The following is a 20,013-nucleotide window of genomic DNA, read 5'->3' as shown; positions in this document are numbered from 1 at the left end:
TGATGAATTGTATGAAAATTGGAAATTTGGACACACATAATGGAATACCAATGACACATAACAAGTTAAAGCGTGCTAAGTTCGGCTGGGGCGAATCTTGGGAACCCTCAACTATGGATTCTGCTATGATATGGGAGCTATAGCTGGTTATAGACCGATTTTGACCTTACTTGGCACAGTTGTTGAAAGTCATAACAGTAAATTGCGGCTTGTAAGGGCTAAACAAGTCAAATCGGCAGATCGGTTTCTATGGGAGCTAAAGCAGGTTATAGTCCTATTTGGACCAAACTGGGCATAGTTTTTGAGAGTCACAACAGAACACTATGTCACAATAGAACTCACTATTTCAGCAAAATCGGATGATAATTTAGGCTTCCAGGGGCTCAAGAAGTCAAATCGGGAGATGGATTTATATGGGAGCTATCTTCGATTATAGACCGATTTAGAACGTACTTGACACAGTTGTTGGAAGCCATAACAGAACACTAAGTTGCGAAATTTCAACCAAATCGAACAAAAATTGCAGCTTCCAGGAGCTCAAGAAATTGAATCGGGAGATAGGTTTATATGGGAGCTATATCAGATTATGAACCGATTCGGACCGCACTTGGCACAGTTGTTGAGAGTCATAATAAAACCCCGCATGCAAAAATTCAAACAAATCGGAAAAAAATTGCGGCTTGTAAGGGCTTAAGATTTCAAATGGGTTTATATTGAAGCTGGATCAGGTTATAGACCGATTTAGACCGTACTTATCACGGTTGTTGGAAGTCATAACAGAATACTATGTGCCAAATTTCAGCCAAATCGGATGAAAAGAGCTTAAGAAGTCAAATCGGGAGATCGGTTTATGTGGGAGATATATCCAAATCTGAACTGATATGTCCCTTTTGCAATCCCCAACGGCCTACATCAAAATTAAGTATCTGTGGAAAATTTCAAGCGGCGCGTTCGCCCGATATCGTGATTTTGACAGACGGACGGACGGACATGGCTAAATCGACTTAGAATATGGAGACTATTAAAAATATGTGTACTTTATGGGGTCCTTGATCAATATTTCGAGGTGTTACAAACGGAATGACTAGATTAGTATACCCCCATCCTATGGTGGTGGGTAAAAAAAGTGGCATGTCATAAGACAAGAACATGTAGTGCGGTAGAGCCTTAAAAACAACATTTGCTCTCTTTCGATATTTTGATTTGATTTTCACAAAACATCTGTTCGAAGCTGCAAATAGCTGCTTAAAGAAAAAACCCCATCAGAAATGAGCATGCTCTCAATTATCAAACTGTCAAAATTTTGCACGCTGTCACGTTCTCTCTTCTATTGGCAAATAAAATACTTGAATGACTTACTGTGAAAATTTGTGCAAATTTGCAAACATTTGAGTACACGAACACGCTTATTAAAGGTCTACTATCAATGCCAAAACAGAATGAGTGCGCTGAGCTTTGTTTTTAAGCAAAATTTTGCCCACGAATATTTCACTAAGGAACAGGGGCAAACTTCTCACATATCAATGAGTGAAGTCCGATTCAAGTTTAAGCTGAATTATAAGGGTGTTACACTGCGTGCCGCAGTGTAACACCTCTTTGGGAAGAAGTTTTTACATGGCATAGGACCTCACAAAAGTTACCAGCATTTGGAGGGGAAACCACAACTGAAGATTTTTTCTGATGGTATCGCCAGGATTCGAACCCAGGCATTCAGCGTCATAGACGGACATGCTAACCTCTGCATTACTGTGACCTATGGTGTTTTTAAGGAAAATGCTAAATTAAAGAATTTTCAACTTTGAAAAAGTACTCCTTCTGTTTTGGCCTTCTATATACATTACATGGATTTTTTGTGCAAGTTTGCGCAATTTTTTGAATACGTACTAAAGGTCTAATATCAAGGCCAAAACAGAATGAGCGCGTTGAGCTTTGTTTTTAAGCAACGCGCTAAATTAACGAATTTTCAACTGTGAAAAAGCGCTCATTCTGTTTTGGCCTTCATTGTGTATACATGGAGTTTTTGGTTTGGAAACCAACTGTTCGTTGAATGGAGCATAGAAATCCCGATAGATGTCGCCAGCCAAAAATTAAAATGAAATATTAATCTGTTTGTGACAATTTCAAAGGGGGATGTTCACACGTCCGACAAAAGTATACATGGAGTTTTTGGTTTGGAAACCAACTATCACTTGTATGGTGCATGGAAATCGCAACAGATGTCGCCAGCCAAAAATAAAATCAAACATTTATGTGTTTGTGACAATTTCAAAGGGGTTAGTTCAAACTTCCGACAGAAGACGGCATATTTGTTTTTTACATCTTTTGTCGCAATATTCTTCACCAGAGTTATGAGGTTTTACTAATTTTGTTATTCCGTCTGTACCAATTTGGTAATTTCCTTTTTTTTTTAATTTCAAATTGTAATGGTTTCTAGTATTCCAGAGAATAACTGCATTGTACTTTGTTGTTATTCTCTTATTCGTAATTGTGTCCGTTGTGTTTTGTCATTTTCAAGCATTGACTCCACCCCTTGCTACAATGTTCGATAGATGTAAGTGTACATATGTGTTTGACTCCTCCCATTTGTTCATTCAGTAATCAGTTGGCACCATCATCTAGTTTAGTAGCTAACTTTTGAAGCCAATTTTGACTCCACAGTTCCATTTTACGAAAAATTATTTCCGTGCAGTTATGCTTATTGCGTTATTCCATTAACAAAATGATGTTGATAGGCGTGGAAGGCTACCAAACATAAGATGATGAGTCTCCACGTCGACCATTGGCAAAACTTACAAAATTGTTTAAGTAGAGAGAGTGACAGAGAAAAAACCGAGAGCAAGCAGGAAAATAAAAAAAAAAATATTTTTTCAAACATTGAGAAATGTCACAAGAAGTAAATTACGGAACTGGTCTGTTGGAATTAGCAGAAGTACTAGTTCCAGGGTCAACTGGTTACTTCAATGACAAAACCAATGTTAAATTCACCAGCTGTTTACACTGAAAGTAAACAAACGTGGAATTAGACCTGATAACTTGGTACTAGTGAATATACTGGTTTGGAACTAGTAGCCTGGACTACTGGGTTAGTGTTAGCCAACGCTGGTCACATACGCAGAGATCGGTAAAGGGCTTATGTTATCTAGAGCATACCAGATATCGAAGTTACCAGATTGGATATTCTCGAAATATCGATGTGGCTAGCAAGAGGAGGTGGTACAACGCAACGCAAAAACGCGTATTGTAAAGCAAATAAGTAGATCAAACAAGTAAAAGCGTGTTAATTTCGGCCGAGCCGAATCTTATATACCCTGCACCATGGATCGCACTTGTCGAGCTCTTGCCACGGTATCTCTTTTTAGGCAAACAAAGGATTAAAGAAAAGAATTGCTATGTTATTGGAACAATATCAAGTTATGGTTCATTTCGGACCATAATTGAACTGAATAGTGGAGACCATAGTAGAAGTCATTGTGTAAAATTTCAGCCCAATCTAGTAAGAAGTTCGCACTTTAGGGCTAAAGAAGTAAAATAAGGAGATGGGTTTATAGGGGATCTGCATTAGGCTATAAAGCGATTCATGCCATTTTCGTCACATATGTTAAAGGTCATAAGAGAAGCCGTTGTACAAAATTTCAGCTAAATCGGAAAATAATTGCGCCGTCTAGTGGCTCAAGAAGTCACGAACCCAGATCAGCTTATATGGAATCTATATCAGGTAATGGACCGATTTGAACTATTCTTATAACAGTTGTTGAAAGTCATAACAAAACACCTCATGCAAAACTTCAGCCAAATCGGATAATAATTGCGTCCTCTGGTGGCTCAAGAAGTCAAGACCCAGATCGGTTTGTATGGCAGATATATCAGGTTATAGACCTATTTAAACCATACTCAGCACAGTTGTTGGAAGTCATAACAAAACACCTCATGCAAAATTTCAGCCAAATCGGATAATAATTGCGTCATCTAGAGGCCCAAGAAGTCAAAACCCCAGATCGGTTTATATGGCAGCTATATCAGGTTATGGACCGATTTGAATTATTCTTAATACAGTTGTTGGAAGTCATAACAAAACACGTCATGCAATATTTCAGCCAATTCGGATAGGAATTGCTCCCTGTAGAGGCTTAAGAAGTCAAACCCCAGATCGGTTTATATGGCAGCTATATCAGGTTATGGACCGATTTGAATCATTCTTAATACAGTTGTTGAAAGTCATAACAAAACACCTCATGCAAAATTTCAGTCAAATCGGATAATAATTGCGTCCTCTAGTGGCTCAAGAAGTCAAGACCCCAGATAGGTTTATATGACAGCTATATCAGGTTATGAACCGATTTCAACCATACTCAGCACAGTTGTTGGAAATCATAATAAAACATCTTATGCAAAATTTCAGCCAAATCGGATAAGAATTGTGCCCTCTAGCGGCGCAAGAAGTCAAGATCCCAGATCGGTTTATATGGCAGCTATATCAAAACGTGAAACGATATAGCCCATTTACAATCCCAACCGACCTACACTAATAAAAGTATTTGTGCAAAATTTCAAGCGGCTGGCTTTACTCCTTCGTAAGTTAGCGTGTTTTCGACAGACAGACGGACGGACATTGCTAGTTCGACTTAAAATGTCATGACGAGCAACAATATATGTACTTTATGGGGTCTTAGACGAATATTTCGGGGAGTTACAAACAGAATGACGAAATTAATATACCCCAATCTTATGGTGGAGGGTATAAAATTATGTTGAAAAGTTGCTCTTTTAATATTTGCCATACAGTACTTTTTTGGTAGCGATAACAAGTATAGGGAAATAACCTCAATTTCAACATTAGTTGTCGTTACCGAACTATTTATAAACCTTCGTAGTATGTGGAACCATCACTATTCGGTTGGCAGAAAAATTGGTTGAGACAATGAGTCTGTTTTAATTAAATTAAAATTTAATTTTGTTTTCATACTTGCGTTAAGCTTAGTACCGACTTCGCCTTTTCAGCCGAACAACTGGCAAAACGCATTATACAATAAAACAAATAAAAAGGCGTTAAGTTCCGCCGGGCCGAACTTTGGATACCCACCACCACCTTTAGTCAAAATCCGGTGAAAAATTCATACCTTATGCCCCATAGCAGCTATATCGAAATATGTTCCGATTTGGACCAAATACTAATAAGTACAAGTCATTGTTCAATTGTGTATAACAAAATATTGGTATTTTTAGTAGCTATATCTAAAAATAAACCAATCTGAACCATATACGGCACGGATGTCGAGCCTAACATAAGTCACTGTGTGAAATTTCAGTGAAATTGGATTATAAATGCACCTTTTATTGAGCCAAGACTTTAAATCGAGATATCGATTTATATGGCAGCTATATCCAAATCTGGACCGATTTGGGCCAAGTTTCAGAAAAATATCGAAGAGCCTAACACAACTCACTGATCCAAATTTCGGCGATATCGGACAATAAATACGCTTTTTATGGCCCCAAAATCTTTAATTGAGATATCGGTCTATATGACAGCTATATCTAAATCTGGACCGATCTGTGTCATATTGCAGAAGTATGTTGAGGGGCTTAACTCACTGTCCCAAATTCCGGCAACATCGGACAATAAATGCGCCTTTTATGAGCCCAAAACCTTAAATCGGGAGATCGGTCTATATGGCAGCTATATCCAAATTTGGACCGATCTGTGCTTATTTGAAGAAAGATGTTGAACACAACTCACTGTCCCAAATTTCAGCAAATCGGATATATGGCTTTTATGGGCCTAAGACCCTAAATCGGCAGATCGGTTTATATGGCAGCTATATCTAAATCTGAACCGGTCTGGGCCAAATTGAAGAAGAATGTCGAAGTGCCTAACACAACTCACTGCCCCAAATTTCAGTAAAATCTGATAATAAATGTGGTTTTTATGGGCCTAAGTCCCTAGACATGGCTAGATCGTCTTAGAATTTACGCTGATCAAGAATATATATGCTTTATAAGGTCGGAAATGGATATTTCGATGTGTTGCAAACGAAATGATAAAATGAATATAGCCCCATGCTTCGGTGGTGGGTATAAAAATGGTGACAAAGAAAATGCAAACACATTCCGTAGAAGAGTTCTATAAGCAAAATAGTAGCGACATGTTGCTGCGCCAATACATATTTCGGTTCAATTAATTACCAATGTAATTAACTGCTCACGAAATGGGCACCAATCACCTCTGTTTCAATGATGTTGTGTGTCGTTGTTTGAATTTTTATACCCTCCACCATAAGATGGGCGGTATACTAATTTCGTCATTCTGTTTGTAACTACTCGAAATATTCGTCTGAGACCCCATAAAGTATATATATTCTTGATCGTCGTGAAATTTTATGTCGATCTAGCCATGTCCGTCCGTCTGTCCGTCCGTCCGTCCGTCCATCCGTCTGTCTGTCGAAAGCACGCTAACTTCCGAAGGAGTAAAGCTAGGCGTTTGAAATTTTGCACAAATACTTCTTATTAGTGTAGGTCGGTTGGTATTGTAAATGGGCCATATCGGTCCATGTTTTGATATAGCTGCCATATAAACCGATCTTGGGTCTTGACTTCTTGAGCCTCTAGAGTGCGCAATTCTTATCCGATTGGGATGAAATTTTGCACGACGTGTTTTGTTATGACATCCAACAACTGTGATAAGTATGGTTCAAATCGGTCCATAACCTGATATAGCTGCCATATAAACCGATCTTGGATCTTGACTTCTTGAGCCTCTAGAGGGCGCAATTCTTATCCGATTGGGATGACATTTTGCACCAAGTGTTTTGTTATGACATCCAACAACTGTGCCAAGTATGGTTCAAATCGGTCCATAACCTGATATAGCTGCCATATAAACCGATCTTGGGTCTTGACTTCTTGAGCCTCTAGAGTGCGCAATTCTCATCCGATTGGGATGAAATTTTGCACGACGTGTTTTGTTATTATATCCAACAACTGTGCTAAGTATGATTCAAATCGGTCCATAACCTGATATAGCTGCCATATAAATCGATCTTGGGTCTTGACTTCTTGAGCCTCTAGAGTCCGCAATTCTCATCCGATTGGGATGAAATTTTGCACGTAGTATTTTGTTATGATATCCAACAACTGTGATAAATATGGTTCAAATCGGTTCATAACCTGATATAGTTGCCATATAAACCGATCTCGGATCTTGACTTCTTGAGCCTCTAGAGGGCGCAATTCTTATCCGATTGGGATGACATTTTGCACCAAGTGTTTTGTTATGACATCCAACAACTGTGCCAAGTATGGTTCAAATCGGTCCATAACCTGATATAGCTGCCATATAAACCGATCTTGGGTCTTGACTTCTTGAGCCTCTAGAGTGCGCAATTCTCATCCGATTGGGATGAAATTTTGCACAACGTGTTTTGTTATTATATCCAACAACTGTGCTAAGTATGGTTCAAATCGGTTCATAACCTGATATAGCTGCAATATAAATCGATCTTGGGTCTTGACTTCTTGAGCCTCTAGAGTGCGCAATTCTCATCCGATTGGGATGAAATTTTGCACGACGTGTTTTGTTATTATATCCAACAACTGTGCTAAGTATGGTTCAAATCGGTTCATAACCTGATATAGTTGCCATATAAACCGATCTCGGATCTTGACTTCTTGAGCCTCTAGAGGGCGCAATTCTTATCCGATTGGGATGACATTTTGCACCAAGTGTTTTGTTATTATATCCAACAACTGTGCTAAGTATGGTTCAAATCGGTTCATAACCTGATATAGCTGCCATATAAATCGATCTTGGGTCTTGACTTCTTGAGCCTCTAGAGTGCGCAATTCTCATCCGATTGGGATGAAATTTTGCACGTAGTATTTTGTTATGATATCCAACAACTGTGATAAATATGGTTCAAATCGGTTCATAACCTGATATAGCTGCCATATAAACCGATCTTGGGTCTTGACTTCTTGAGCCTCTAGAGTGCGCAATTCTCATCCGATTGGGATGAAATTTTGCACGACGTGTTTTGTTATTATATCCAACAACTGTGCTAAGTATGGTTCAAATCGGTTCATAACCTGATATAGTTGCCATATAAACCGATCTCGGATCTTGACTTCTTGAGCCTCTAGAGGGCGCAATTCTTATCCGATTGGGATGACATTTTGCACCAAGTGTTTTGTTATTATATCCAACAACTGTGCTAAGTATGGTTCAAATCGGTTCATAACCTGATATAGCTGCCATATAAATCGATCTTGGGTCTTGACTTCTTGAGCCTCTAGAGTGCGCAATTCTCATCCGATTGGGATGAAATTTTGCACAACGTGTTTTGTTATTATATCCAACAACTGTGCTAAGTATGGTTCAAATCGGTTCATAACCTGATATAGCTGCCATATAAATCGATCTTGGGTCTTGACTTCTTGAGCCTCTAGAGTGCGCAATTCTCATCCGATTGGGATGAAATTTTGCACGTAGTATTTTGTTATGATATCCAACATCTGTGATAAATATGGTTCAAATCGGTTCATAACCTGATATAGCTGCCATATAAACCGATCTTGGGTCTTGACTTCTTGAGCCTCTAGAGGGCGCAATTCTCATCCGATTGGGATGAAATTTTGCACGACGTGTTTTGTTATTATATCCAACAACTGTGCTAAGTATGGTTCAAATCGGTCCATAACCTGATATAGCTGCCATATAAATCGATCTTGGGTCTTGACTTCTTGAGCCTCTAGAGTGCGCAATTCTCATCCGATTGGGATGAAATTTTGCACGTAGTATTTCGTTATGATATCCAACAACTGTGTCAAGTATGGTTGAAATCGGTTCATAACCTGATATAGCTGTCATATAAACAGATCTGGGGATTTGACTTCTTGAGCTTTTAGAGGGCGCAATTCCTATCCGATTTGGCTGAAATTTTGCATGACGTATTTTATTTTTACTTTCAACAACTGTGTCAAATAAGGTTCAAATCGGTTCATAACCTGATATAGCTGCCATATAAACAGATCTGGGATCTTGACTTCTTGACCCCTAGAGGTCGCAATTATTATCCGATATGCCTGAAAATTTGTACGACGGATACTCTCATGACCATAAACAAACGTGTTTATTATGGTCTGAATCGGTCTATAGCCCGATACAGATCCCATATAAATCGTTCTCTCTATTTTACTTCGTGAGCCCCAATGGGCCCAATTCTTATACGAATTGGCTGACATTTTACACAGGTCTCCAACATATAATTTAATTGTGGTCCAAACCGGACCATATCTTGATATCGCTCTAATAGCAGAGCAAATCTTTTCTTATATCCTTTTTTTTTGCCTAAGAAGAGATGCCGGGAAAAGAACTCGACATATGCGATCCATGGTGGAGGGTATATAAGATTCGGCCCGGCCGAACTTAGCACGCTTTTACTTGTTTTTGTCTTCTAGCACAGAATAGAGTCCGTCGGATTTCATAATAATTTAATAGGCATTTTCGCTGCGAATGAAGTATGTACTAGGCTTAAGGGATGATTTAGTTGGCTATCACAGAAAAGTAGTTCCACCAGTCGAACTCAGAATAGATTTCCAAGAGCCTCGACAATAAGCGCTCCTTCTTAAATTGTTGATGCCTTGTTTCGGAGCGGATGATGGGTTACAAAAACGGTTCTAAGGGGCTTAGACTTGGAAAAGTCGGAACAATCTTGGTTTCTCTTTCGTCTTTATTGTGGACACTGTTGGAAATGCTTTTATCATTCTTTAACAATAAAAATAAATTTAATGCGTTGGAACTTTAAGCTGCCCTTGTAGAAAGTACCGAATATTCTAAGGAAAAGAATTGAAAAACGGGCCCACTATATATCTGTGGACATTTGACCAAACATAAAATACGGAGAGAGAAAAAACTCATAAAATAGCATATGAGTTTCTGTATGAGTTTAAGCAAATAGATGAAGTAGTCTTTGAATCGTTTTTACGCCAGGTTTCAAAATTCCAACAGTAATTAAAAAAAAAAACTTGAAATATTCACATTTTTTGTTTTGTCAAATTTGTTTTAACCACGAAAAATGAAATTAGTGCATTCTATGTCTAACAATAGTTTATTGTGTGATACTGACATTTAATGAAAAAAGTGGTAATATATAGAAAAATGTTGTTTTGTTGTTTTGTAAAAATGATTTTTTTTTGAATCTCAGATATAATTCTTATAAGAATCGCGATTGCTTATTACTTCTATTTTTTAATAGATTTTCTTTTTATGATAACTTTGTAATTTAAACAAATAGTCAGCATGCTTCTCAATATGATTCCAAAGAAGATTTATATCCAATTGATTGTATTCGGGGCCCCCATACTCTGCCGGAAGATTTTCAAATCCTATCATATGACGAAGTTTATCAAAATTTTTTCCATCGTGATTGAAAGTCTGTAATGAAAATAAAAAAAAATTAAGAAAAAAGAGAAATTTTCAATATTCCAGTTCCATATTCAATGAGATAACGCTAACAAAATAATACTCCTAGATATTCCATAAATAAATATAGGAACCATGGCTGAATTATTTAAAGGTTGTCTCATTTGTACAACAACATAAAAAACATATGGTGAAATCGCCATCTGATCGATGTTTTGCCAACACACACAAAGAAATTTATGCGCGTGTGTGTTAACTTGCGCAAAAAGTGTGCGTACATACAGATAGAATATGCGGGAAAGAAAATTGCAATAAAGAGAATGCAAACAAAAAAATCTGACATTTTTGCATGAGACAATCTTTAAATAAATCAGCCATGAATAGGAACGTGTTGTAACCATTGCTAAGGAATAAAGTTAATATTTAAAAATTTGCTCTCCCAACCAGTGTTGCCACTCAAGAAAATTATTTCCTACCAAAATTTAGGAAAAAACCTACCCAACCCGACCGAAACCTACCAAATATTCTACAGGTCGAAAATACGGCATATGTTTTTATACCCACCACTAAAGAGTTTGCCATTCCATTTGCAACACATCAAATCATACATTTTCCAACCTACAAACAATATATACATATGGTCTTTATATTCAGAGAACATCTAGACATGTTCGTTCGTCTGCTACAGCCCAAAGTTCGAAGATGGCCTTTATCTTGACATATCGCCCCTTATGCCGATCTCCCGATAAGAAATTTTGAGTGCATGAAAGTCGTATTTTTCCCCCGATATCAAAGAACAGCCTGGACTGGAGGCCGCCGTAGCGCAGAGGTTAGCATGTCCGCCTATGACGCTGAACGCCTGGGTTCGAATCCTGTCGAGACCATTAAACACAATTTTCAGGGGTGGTTTCCCCTCCTAATGCTGGCAACATTTGTGAGGTACCATGCCATGTAAAACTTCTCTCCAAAGAGGTGTCGCACTGCGGCATGCCGTTCGGACTCGGCTATAAAAAGGAGGCCCCTTATCATTGAGCTTAAACTTGAATTGGACTGCACTCATTGATATGTGAGAAGTTTGCCCCTGTTCCTTAGTGGAATGTTCATGGGCAAAATTTGCATCAAAGAACAGCCGTGCTGAGCTTGAAAAAGCCGATTTAAGAGTTTGAGCCCAGAAATGCGCTTTTACTACACAATTTCGTCGCATATTACCTTATTACCTTGTCTTCCCATTGAAGGTATGAAATTTGGAAGAGATCCCTTATGTCATTATCAAAACTTACGCTTTTTTCCTTACGCTTTTAAGTACTTGGTACAGTTGTTAGAAGTCAAAATAGAACACCGCATGTAAAATTTCAGCCAAATTGTGGGTTCCAGAATCTCAAAAAGTCAAATCGGGAGATCGGTTTATATGGGAGCTATATAAGGTTAAAGACCGATTTGAACCGTACTTGGCACAGTCGTAGGTTGTCATAAGAAAACACTATGTGCAAAATTTTAGCCAAATCGGATGAAAATTGTGGCTGCCAGAGTCTCAAGAAGTCAAATCGGGAGATCGGTTTATATGGGAGCTATATCCAAATCTGAACCGATTTGGCCCATTTGCGATCCCCGACGACCTACATCACCATTAAGTATCTGTGCAATATTTCTTGCGGCTAGCTTTATGCGTTCGACCACTTCCGTGATTTTGACAGACGAACATGGCTAGATCGAATCAGAATGTCGAGAGGATCCAGAGTATATATACTATACTAGCTGACCCGGGCCCGCTCCGCTGCGCCTTCTTTTACTTTATATGGAACAAAAGTTTCCTTGGAATATTTATTTTCGACAATTAAATATCTTTTAGTGAAATACCATGCAAACTTGACTAACACTTTACCAATATAAGTGCCTTTATCTGAATCCCACATGATCTTTATTGGTGTACGAATTTAACTATGGATGTAAGGTGTACTCCATTCTTAAAATACTTCATTTCAGCCCGATATTCTCATGATGTCTGATTTAGTGGTGTTTTCGGGGGAGAAGTGGTTTCCCAGATACTTGGCCCTGAAAAAATATCAGCATCGTGGTCTTCTCTCAAATACCATTTATTTAAACCCCATATTGGCATTGGCTTAAGAGGAGTTTACAGGATGAGGCGTTCCCCAAACACATGGCCCCAAAATAGGTTATCAAATTCGTTTTCTAATCTCAAATACCTTTCATTTGAGCCACATATTGGCATGGTCGAAAATTTTTTTCCTTTGGAGGTGTTTTGGGAAAGAGGTGATGCCCTAAATACATGGTCCTACATTTGGATATCAAATTCGTATTCTACATTCAAATACCTTTATTTGAGCCCCATATTCCCATGATCAGTAAATAAGTCCTGTTTAGGGGGTGTTTTGGGAAAGGGGTGGACCCCCAGAAACGTGGTCCCACATTTGGATATCAGATTCGTATTCTACTCGCAAATACCTTTCATTTGAGTCACATATTGCCATGATCGGTAAATATGTCCGATTTAGAAGTGTTTTGGGGGTTGGGTGGTGTTGTGGGGTGGCCCCATAGACACTTTTCCCGAATATTGATCTCAGATTTGTGGTTTACTCCCAATGACCTTTCATTTGAGCCCCATGTTGCTATGGTCGTAAATGTGTCCCCTTTGGGGGAGGTTTTTGGGGAGAGGCGGCCCCCCAAACACTTGGTCTCATATTTGGATATCAGATTCTAATTCTACACTCAAATACCTTTTATTTAAGCCCCATATTCCCATGGTCAGTAAATAAGTCCTGTGTGGGGGGTGTTTGGAGAAGGGGTCCACCCCCCAGAAACGTGGTCCCATATTTTGATATCAGATTTGTATTCTACATTCAAATACCTTTTATTTAAGCCCCATATTGCCATGGTCAGTAAATAAGTCCTGTTTGGGCGGTGTTTTGGGGAAGGGGTGGACCCCCTAGCACTTAGTTCGACAAGTGGATATCAGATACGTTTTCTAATCCTAAATACCTTTCATTTGAGTCCCATATTGTCGTGATTGCTCAAAATATATGTTTGGTAGGTTTTAGGGTGGGGCGGTCCCCCTAGGTACCCCATCCGAAATTTGGATACTAAATTTTTATTTTTAGGGTACTATATGAGAGCACACAAAATTTCGCTTAAATCGCACCACCCATCTCCGAGATCTGGCGTTTCTGAAAATTAAGGTAAGGGGGAGGGTCCGCCCCACCCCTTCAGATATCAAAAAATTTAGTACCCTATTTTCACCACGGTATCATTATGCACCATCTGTGAAAATTTTAAGAAAATCGGTTCAGCCGTTTCTGAGTCTATTAGGAACACACAAACATACAAACAAACAAACCTACAAACAAACACAAATTGATTTTAATATATAAGATGGGGTCGCAGATCAATATTTCGAGGTGTTACAAACGGAAAGACTAGATTAGTATGCCCCCATCCTATGGCGGTGGGTATAAAAATAGAATACATAACTGATCTCCCGAAAGCATTTCTTGAGCGCCTAGAGTGCGCAGTTCTTTTCTGATTCGGTTGAAATTTTGCATAACGACTTCTACTGTGACCTTTAACCTACGCGCCAAACATAGTCTTATTCGGTTTTATAATTTGCTAAAGCACGCATACAAACTAATCACCCTATTATTTTCTTAAGCCCCAAAAGGGCTACCCTGAAATGTTGCACAATGATTTCTACTATGGTATCCATTATCGAAAAAATGTTTAGCCCAAGTTGATCCATAGCTTGATATAACTCCAATAGCATAGGAATTTTTATCCATTATCCTTTGCTTGCCTATAAAAAGATGCCGGTCAAAGAACTTTTTTGCCTATAAAGAGATACTGGGCAAAGAACTTGACAAATGCGATCCATGGTGGAGGGTATATAAGATTCGGCCCGGCCAAACTTAGCACGCTTTTACTTGTCTCAAATGGCATAGTTCCTCGCAAATGTCGCCATCATTAGTAGGGGATAACCACCGCTGCAAATTTTTCTGATCTTCTCGCCAGGATTCGAACCCAGGTGTTCAACGTCATACGCGGACATGCTAACCTCTGCGCTACGGTGGTCTCCTAATGCTAAGGAAAAGGTGGGTAAATGTGAGTCCCATGACACAAATTTAAGGCAAAAAGTGGCACAGGGCGCTCTACCAAGTGGCATTTTATCGCCACTCCTATGGGTGACTACCATAAATAACCTATTACGGATGATGACAGACGAGGGATTTGAACCCGATTTCTATGGATCCGAATCAGCTATGCAGAAGGGCCGAAAGTGTCTTGCATACGATTGGGCTAGACCTAGGGTCTCAATGTTAACCCAGAGAAGACTGAAATGTGCCTGTTCACAAGGAAGACGAACGTGGGCTAATTTGAACCGAAAAGGCTCACAGCTGTTTGTTACCATGTAGACGGGCCGTGGGCTCCAAATGGGGTCTGAATCCGAGAAGAGTCCACTGGCTTTAGAGGGGCGTAATTAGACCAATACTTTCTTACGACTCAGTAGTTTGGTGGACTGCGATGGAGAAAAATGGGAACATAAGGACCATACAACGGGTTCAAAGAACATGTTGTCTTGGCATAGGCGCAGCGATGAGGACCACGCCTACTTGGGCACTGGAGACTATTCTAGATATCCGACAGGTTAAGTGTGAGGCAGCCACTGCGTCTATGAGACTTAAGGCGATGGAAGAATGGATAGAAGGAATAGAAGAGGTTTCCGATCGAATACCTGAGGCGACACTTCTGGTTGAGTGCGAAGCACTGATGCCAACGTCAGAGTCTTGGATTGACGGAACTCTGGCATTGCCATCAAAAAAATCATGCTACACAGATGGATCAAAGCTAGCGGACAGAGTTGGCCTGGGGGTGTCCATTGAGAAGCCAGGGACTGCCAGACCAGGTGGAGATCCGGGCCATCACGGGATTTGTAAGGTGGTGTGATGTTAACGCGAGGACCTCGAGAGTAAACAACTTTACGGACAGTAAACTGGCCATCGGGGCAATAACAACCAAGACGGTAAGGTCTCGAACACCCTTGAGGATGGTACTATCTGCATAGTTTAGGTGCCGGTCCACAGCGAATTAAGGGTGCTTGAAAGAGCAGATGAGAAATCTTATGGGGAGATCCGGATCGTGAGAAGACGAGGCTGTTACTAAACGGAAGTAAGAAGGAGGTCATTAAAACTTTCCATATCCTAGTGAGGCACATAGGTCTACGAGCTCACTTACGCAAAATCAGTGCGCCAATTGATAGCATGTGTAGGGCATGTGAGGAGGATTAAGAGACGTTGGACCTTTTCCTATGCCATTGCCCGGCTATCGCGGCTTAATATCCGCATCCTCTTTTGAACCTAACCTAATTTCTGAAGTACATCAACAATAAAAACTAGGCGCCGTACCTTAAAAGTGATGTTGTTTAAATATTTACGGCCGTATTCATAAAACATTAAAGAATCCTTCAAATAGGTTTATTTCACAGTTCTATAAAGAAAATCTTCCAAATTAACCTATTTCATAGCTACATTAAGTATTGTGGATACCTAAAGTAGGTGTCATGGTTTTTGTAACCACCACCATACGACGGGGGTATACTAATATCTGCATCCGTTTGTATAACCTCGAAATATTGATGTAAGATCCAACAAAGTATACATATTCTTGATCGTCTCGACATTCTGAGTCGGTCTAGCCGTCTGTCGAAATCACGACAGCGGTCGGAAGTATAAAGCTAACCACTTGAAATTTTGCACAGATACCTTCTATTGATGTAGGTCTTTGGGGATTGCAAATGGGCTTTATCGGTTCAAATTTGGATTTAGCTCCCATATATACCGATATCCCGATTTGAATTCTTGAGCTCCTGTGCGCCACAATTTTTCTCCGATTTGGCTAAAATTTGGCAGATAATATTCTGTTATGACTTCCAACAATTGTGTCAAGTACGGTCCAAATCGGTCTATAATCTACTATAGCTCCCATATAAACCAATCTCCCGATTTGACTTCTTGATCCCAGACACGCTGCAGTTTTTGTTTGATTTTGCTGAAATTTTGCATGTAGTGTTCTGTTATGATTTTTAAAAAATGTACTAGGTAATGTCCAAATTGGTCTTTAACCAGATATAGCTTCCATATAAACCGAACTGCCGATTTGACATCTTGAGTCCTTACAAGCCGCAATTTTTGTCCGACATCTGTGCTAAGTACGGTCAGTCAGTCAAATCAGTCTCTAACCCCATATAGTTCCCATATATAACTGTTTCTCGATTAACCTTGTTCGGTCCCTACACAGATAAAAATAATTTTGAAAAACAACAACTTTGGCTGAAAAACAACTACGAAAGTTGTTAATTTTTCTGCAACAATTTATTTTGAATCTCGACGACCCAAAGTACAAATTTATTGTTGAAAGGCACTCTTTGCAAGCCAACATATAACAACAACAATAATATATCCATACGCAAGACAAAAAACATCCAACCAGCCAACAACACATGTACTTTGCTTCTGGTGGTGGTATTTTTATACCCTCCACCATAGGATGGGGGTATACTAATTTCGTCATTCTGTTTGTAACTACTCGAAATATTCGTCTGAGACCCCATATAGTATATATATTCTTGATCGTCGCGACATTTTATGTCGATCTAGCCATGTCCGTCCGTCCGTCTGTCTGTCGAAAGCACGCTAACTTCCGAAGGAGTAAAGTTAGCCGCTTGAAATTTTGCACAAATACTTCTTATTAGTGTAGGTCGGTTGGTATTGTAAATGGACCATATCGGTCCATGTTTTGATATAGCTGCCATATAAACCGATCTTGGGTCTTGACTTCTTGAGCCTCTAGAGTGTGCAATTCTTATCCGATTGGAATGAAATTTTGCACGACGTGTTTTCTTATGATATCCAACAACTGTGCCGAGTATGGTTCAAATCGGTTCATAACCTGATATAGCTGCCATAAAAACCGATCTTGGGTCTTGACTTCTTGAGCCTCTAGAGTGTGCAATTCTTATCCGATTGGAATGAAATTTTGCACGACGTGTTTTCTTATGATATCCAACAACTGTGCCGAGTATGGTTCAAATCGGTCTATAACCTGATATAGCTGCCATAAAAACCGATCTTGGGTCTTGACTTCTTGGGCGTCCAGAGGGCGGTTGATTTGAATGAATTTTTGCGCGAAGTATTTTGTTGTGATATCCAATAACTGTGACAAGTATGGTTCAAATCGGTTCATAACCTGATGTAGCTGTCATATAAACAGATCTGGGGACTTGACTTCTTGAGCTTCTAGAGGGCGCAATTCCTATCCGATTTGGCTGAAATTTTGCATGAAGTATTTTATTCTAACTTTCAACAACTGTGTTATATAAGGTTCAAATCGGTTCATAACCTGATATAGCTGCCACATAAACCGATCTGGGATCTTGACTTCTCCAGAGGTCGCAATTATAATAAACGGATCCTCTCATGACCATCAACATACGTGGTCTGAATCAATGTATAGCCCGATACAGCTCAGATATAAATCGATCTCTCTATTTTACTTCTTGAGCCCCCAAAAGGCGCAATTCTTATTCGAATTGGCTGACATTTTACACAGGCCTCCAATATATAATTTAATTTTGGTCCAAACCGGACCATATCTTGATATCTTTGTCTGTCAAGTCTCTTGTAGAGACTTACTAGTACTTCAACAAATAATGTCTTCGGTTCAATGCTAAAATTTGTTGAGAATTTAAACTTTGACAAACAAATTTGGTAGTTGTTTTTTTCTAAGAGTTTTTTTTTCTGTATAGAAGCTTTAATCGTTTGACAGAAGTTTGGTATTTAGAAAAATATTATGCTCTTCAACTAAATTTAGTTTGAATAAATTTTTAGCAGAATCCAGGGTGGTTGGTTCCCAAGATTCGGCCAAGACGAACTTAGCACGCTTGTTTGGTCTTTCAAGGTAAATTCTGGAGGATTGTTAGCACTCATCCCCGAGCTAAGGGGGATCAAAGTATTGTATAAACATTTTTTGGGAGACATGAATACATCCTCCACAACATGATCTATTTAGCTCTTGTTGTCGTTATATTGTAGCCACGGTTTCTCGGAGGCGATTTTTCGCTAGAAATTACTCTAGGGGGGAGTCATCGTACTGTTCTATAAACTTTTGAAATATTTTGCGCCTAACTGTACTTACATTTTCTTTGAATTCCTTCAGTATAAGTGGCATTACCAATGTAGTAATGGCATTGATGAAAACTCCACCAACAATGAAATGGACAAAGCGTTTCGGAAAGGGCAACACTTTCTCTTTTTGATGTACCAGTCGTGTAATACGAGGTGCAACATACGGTAAAAAGTTGCGATTGAATCTAAAATTACAAGGTTTCTAATAGAACTTTAATGTGAAGTCTCATTTTTACTTACCCGGTCATATCGAAAATGACAGTTATACCATTTTCTTGAGCCTGAGGCAGCAGCAGTAGGGATTCAAATATTAAATCTTCCATTTCGGCGCTATCGATTAGATAATTGGGATACCTAGCAAAGGCATCAACTGGTGGAGGTAAACGGTGAGTATGAGGAAACAACTATTCAAGTGAGTGCTCCTTACCCATTCTTATAATCAGTATTGGCCTTCCTTCTTTATCTGGCTTAGGCATTACAAATCTTGCAGCAACTTCCAAAAACTCATCTCGAAAGTATTCAACGGGATGATGAGCTACCCAATCAGGATTTTCTGCTTTAAAATCGTAGTAATGATGCAATGCCACATAGGCTCTTTCAAGGTGCCAATTTTTGAACGACAGAAACTTTGCAAGGAATACATCATCTGTACCCACACATAAGTTTGGTGAGTCTGCAGATGTAAAGGGTAAAGGCCATATCAATGGAGTTATTATTCATTCAAAAGCAACGTTGCCAAATGATTTTAGAGAATTATGTTAAGTTTGATTTTTGTATTCCTAGCGATATGATCTCCCCTTAATATTTTGGATGCAATTGGTACCCAAAACGAATTATTTTTTATATACGTAAATAAGCCATTGCTAAAACATTTGCTATGGTAATGTATTTAATTCACTCAATAAACAATTTTTGTTTTAAATCTTAAGATTACCTTCTACTAAGCACCTTAAATCGTTAATCTTTTGTTGTTGCTCAGTTGTGAATATTAGGATCGAGTTTAGCATTTTCCGTATATGTATTATAATATTTGGTAATTTAATATTTTTTCTTCAAAATTACCCACCGTTTGGTAATGAGTATTGCAAAAATATCTACGGTCATCCGCTTGTTGTAACGTGCTATGATAGAAGATTTCTATAAACTATCTACTATGGTCTCAGATGCGATGACAAATCTCGTCAGTCATTAGTTATCGAATGTTTTACTATGAGCTTGTCAATAGAATTTTAATGGTCAAATTATAGCATAGTCGTTGTCATGTCTAATCTTTTAAAAGGCAGAAAGTTTTCTTTGAAAAAAAATGCAGTAATTTATATTACATAGACAACAACAGAAGAAAACATGTAAAAGCGTGCTAAGTTCGGCCGGGCCGAATCTTATATACCCTCAACCATGGATCGCATT

The 20,013-nt window shown here is 38.9% G+C and overlaps 1 protein-coding gene and 1 long non-coding RNA gene across 2 annotated transcripts; one reads left to right on the top strand and one right to left on the bottom strand.

Annotated features, from left to right (window-relative positions):
• Positions 1-10,172: 10,172 nt before the first annotated feature.
• LOC106092719 (alpha-tocopherol transfer protein) lies at positions 10,173-19,725 on the bottom strand. Its single transcript, XM_013259637.2, has 5 exons — positions 19,541-19,725; positions 19,034-19,279; positions 18,847-18,976; positions 18,617-18,791; positions 10,173-10,429 (listed from the first exon to the last, which is right to left on the bottom strand). Exons 1-5 carry the CDS (start codon positions 19,611-19,613, stop codon positions 10,244-10,246), a joined length of 810 nt encoding a protein of 269 aa, XP_013115091.1. The 5' UTR covers positions 19,614-19,725; the 3' UTR covers positions 10,173-10,243.
• On the top strand, positions 18,279-19,139 carry LOC131995899 (uncharacterized). The gene is made up of 4 exons (XR_009397675.1): positions 18,279-18,379; positions 18,638-18,771; positions 18,831-18,992; positions 19,050-19,139. It is a non-coding gene; the product is annotated as an uncharacterized LOC131995899 (long non-coding RNA).
• Positions 19,726-20,013: the final 288 nt, after the last annotated feature.

This window comes from Stomoxys calcitrans, chromosome 3 (assembly GCF_963082655.1).
Source record: "Stomoxys calcitrans chromosome 3, idStoCalc2.1, whole genome shotgun sequence".
Taxonomy (NCBI): Eukaryota; Metazoa; Arthropoda; class Insecta; order Diptera; family Muscidae; genus Stomoxys; species Stomoxys calcitrans.
This window is presented reverse-complemented; position numbering and strand designations above follow the sequence as displayed.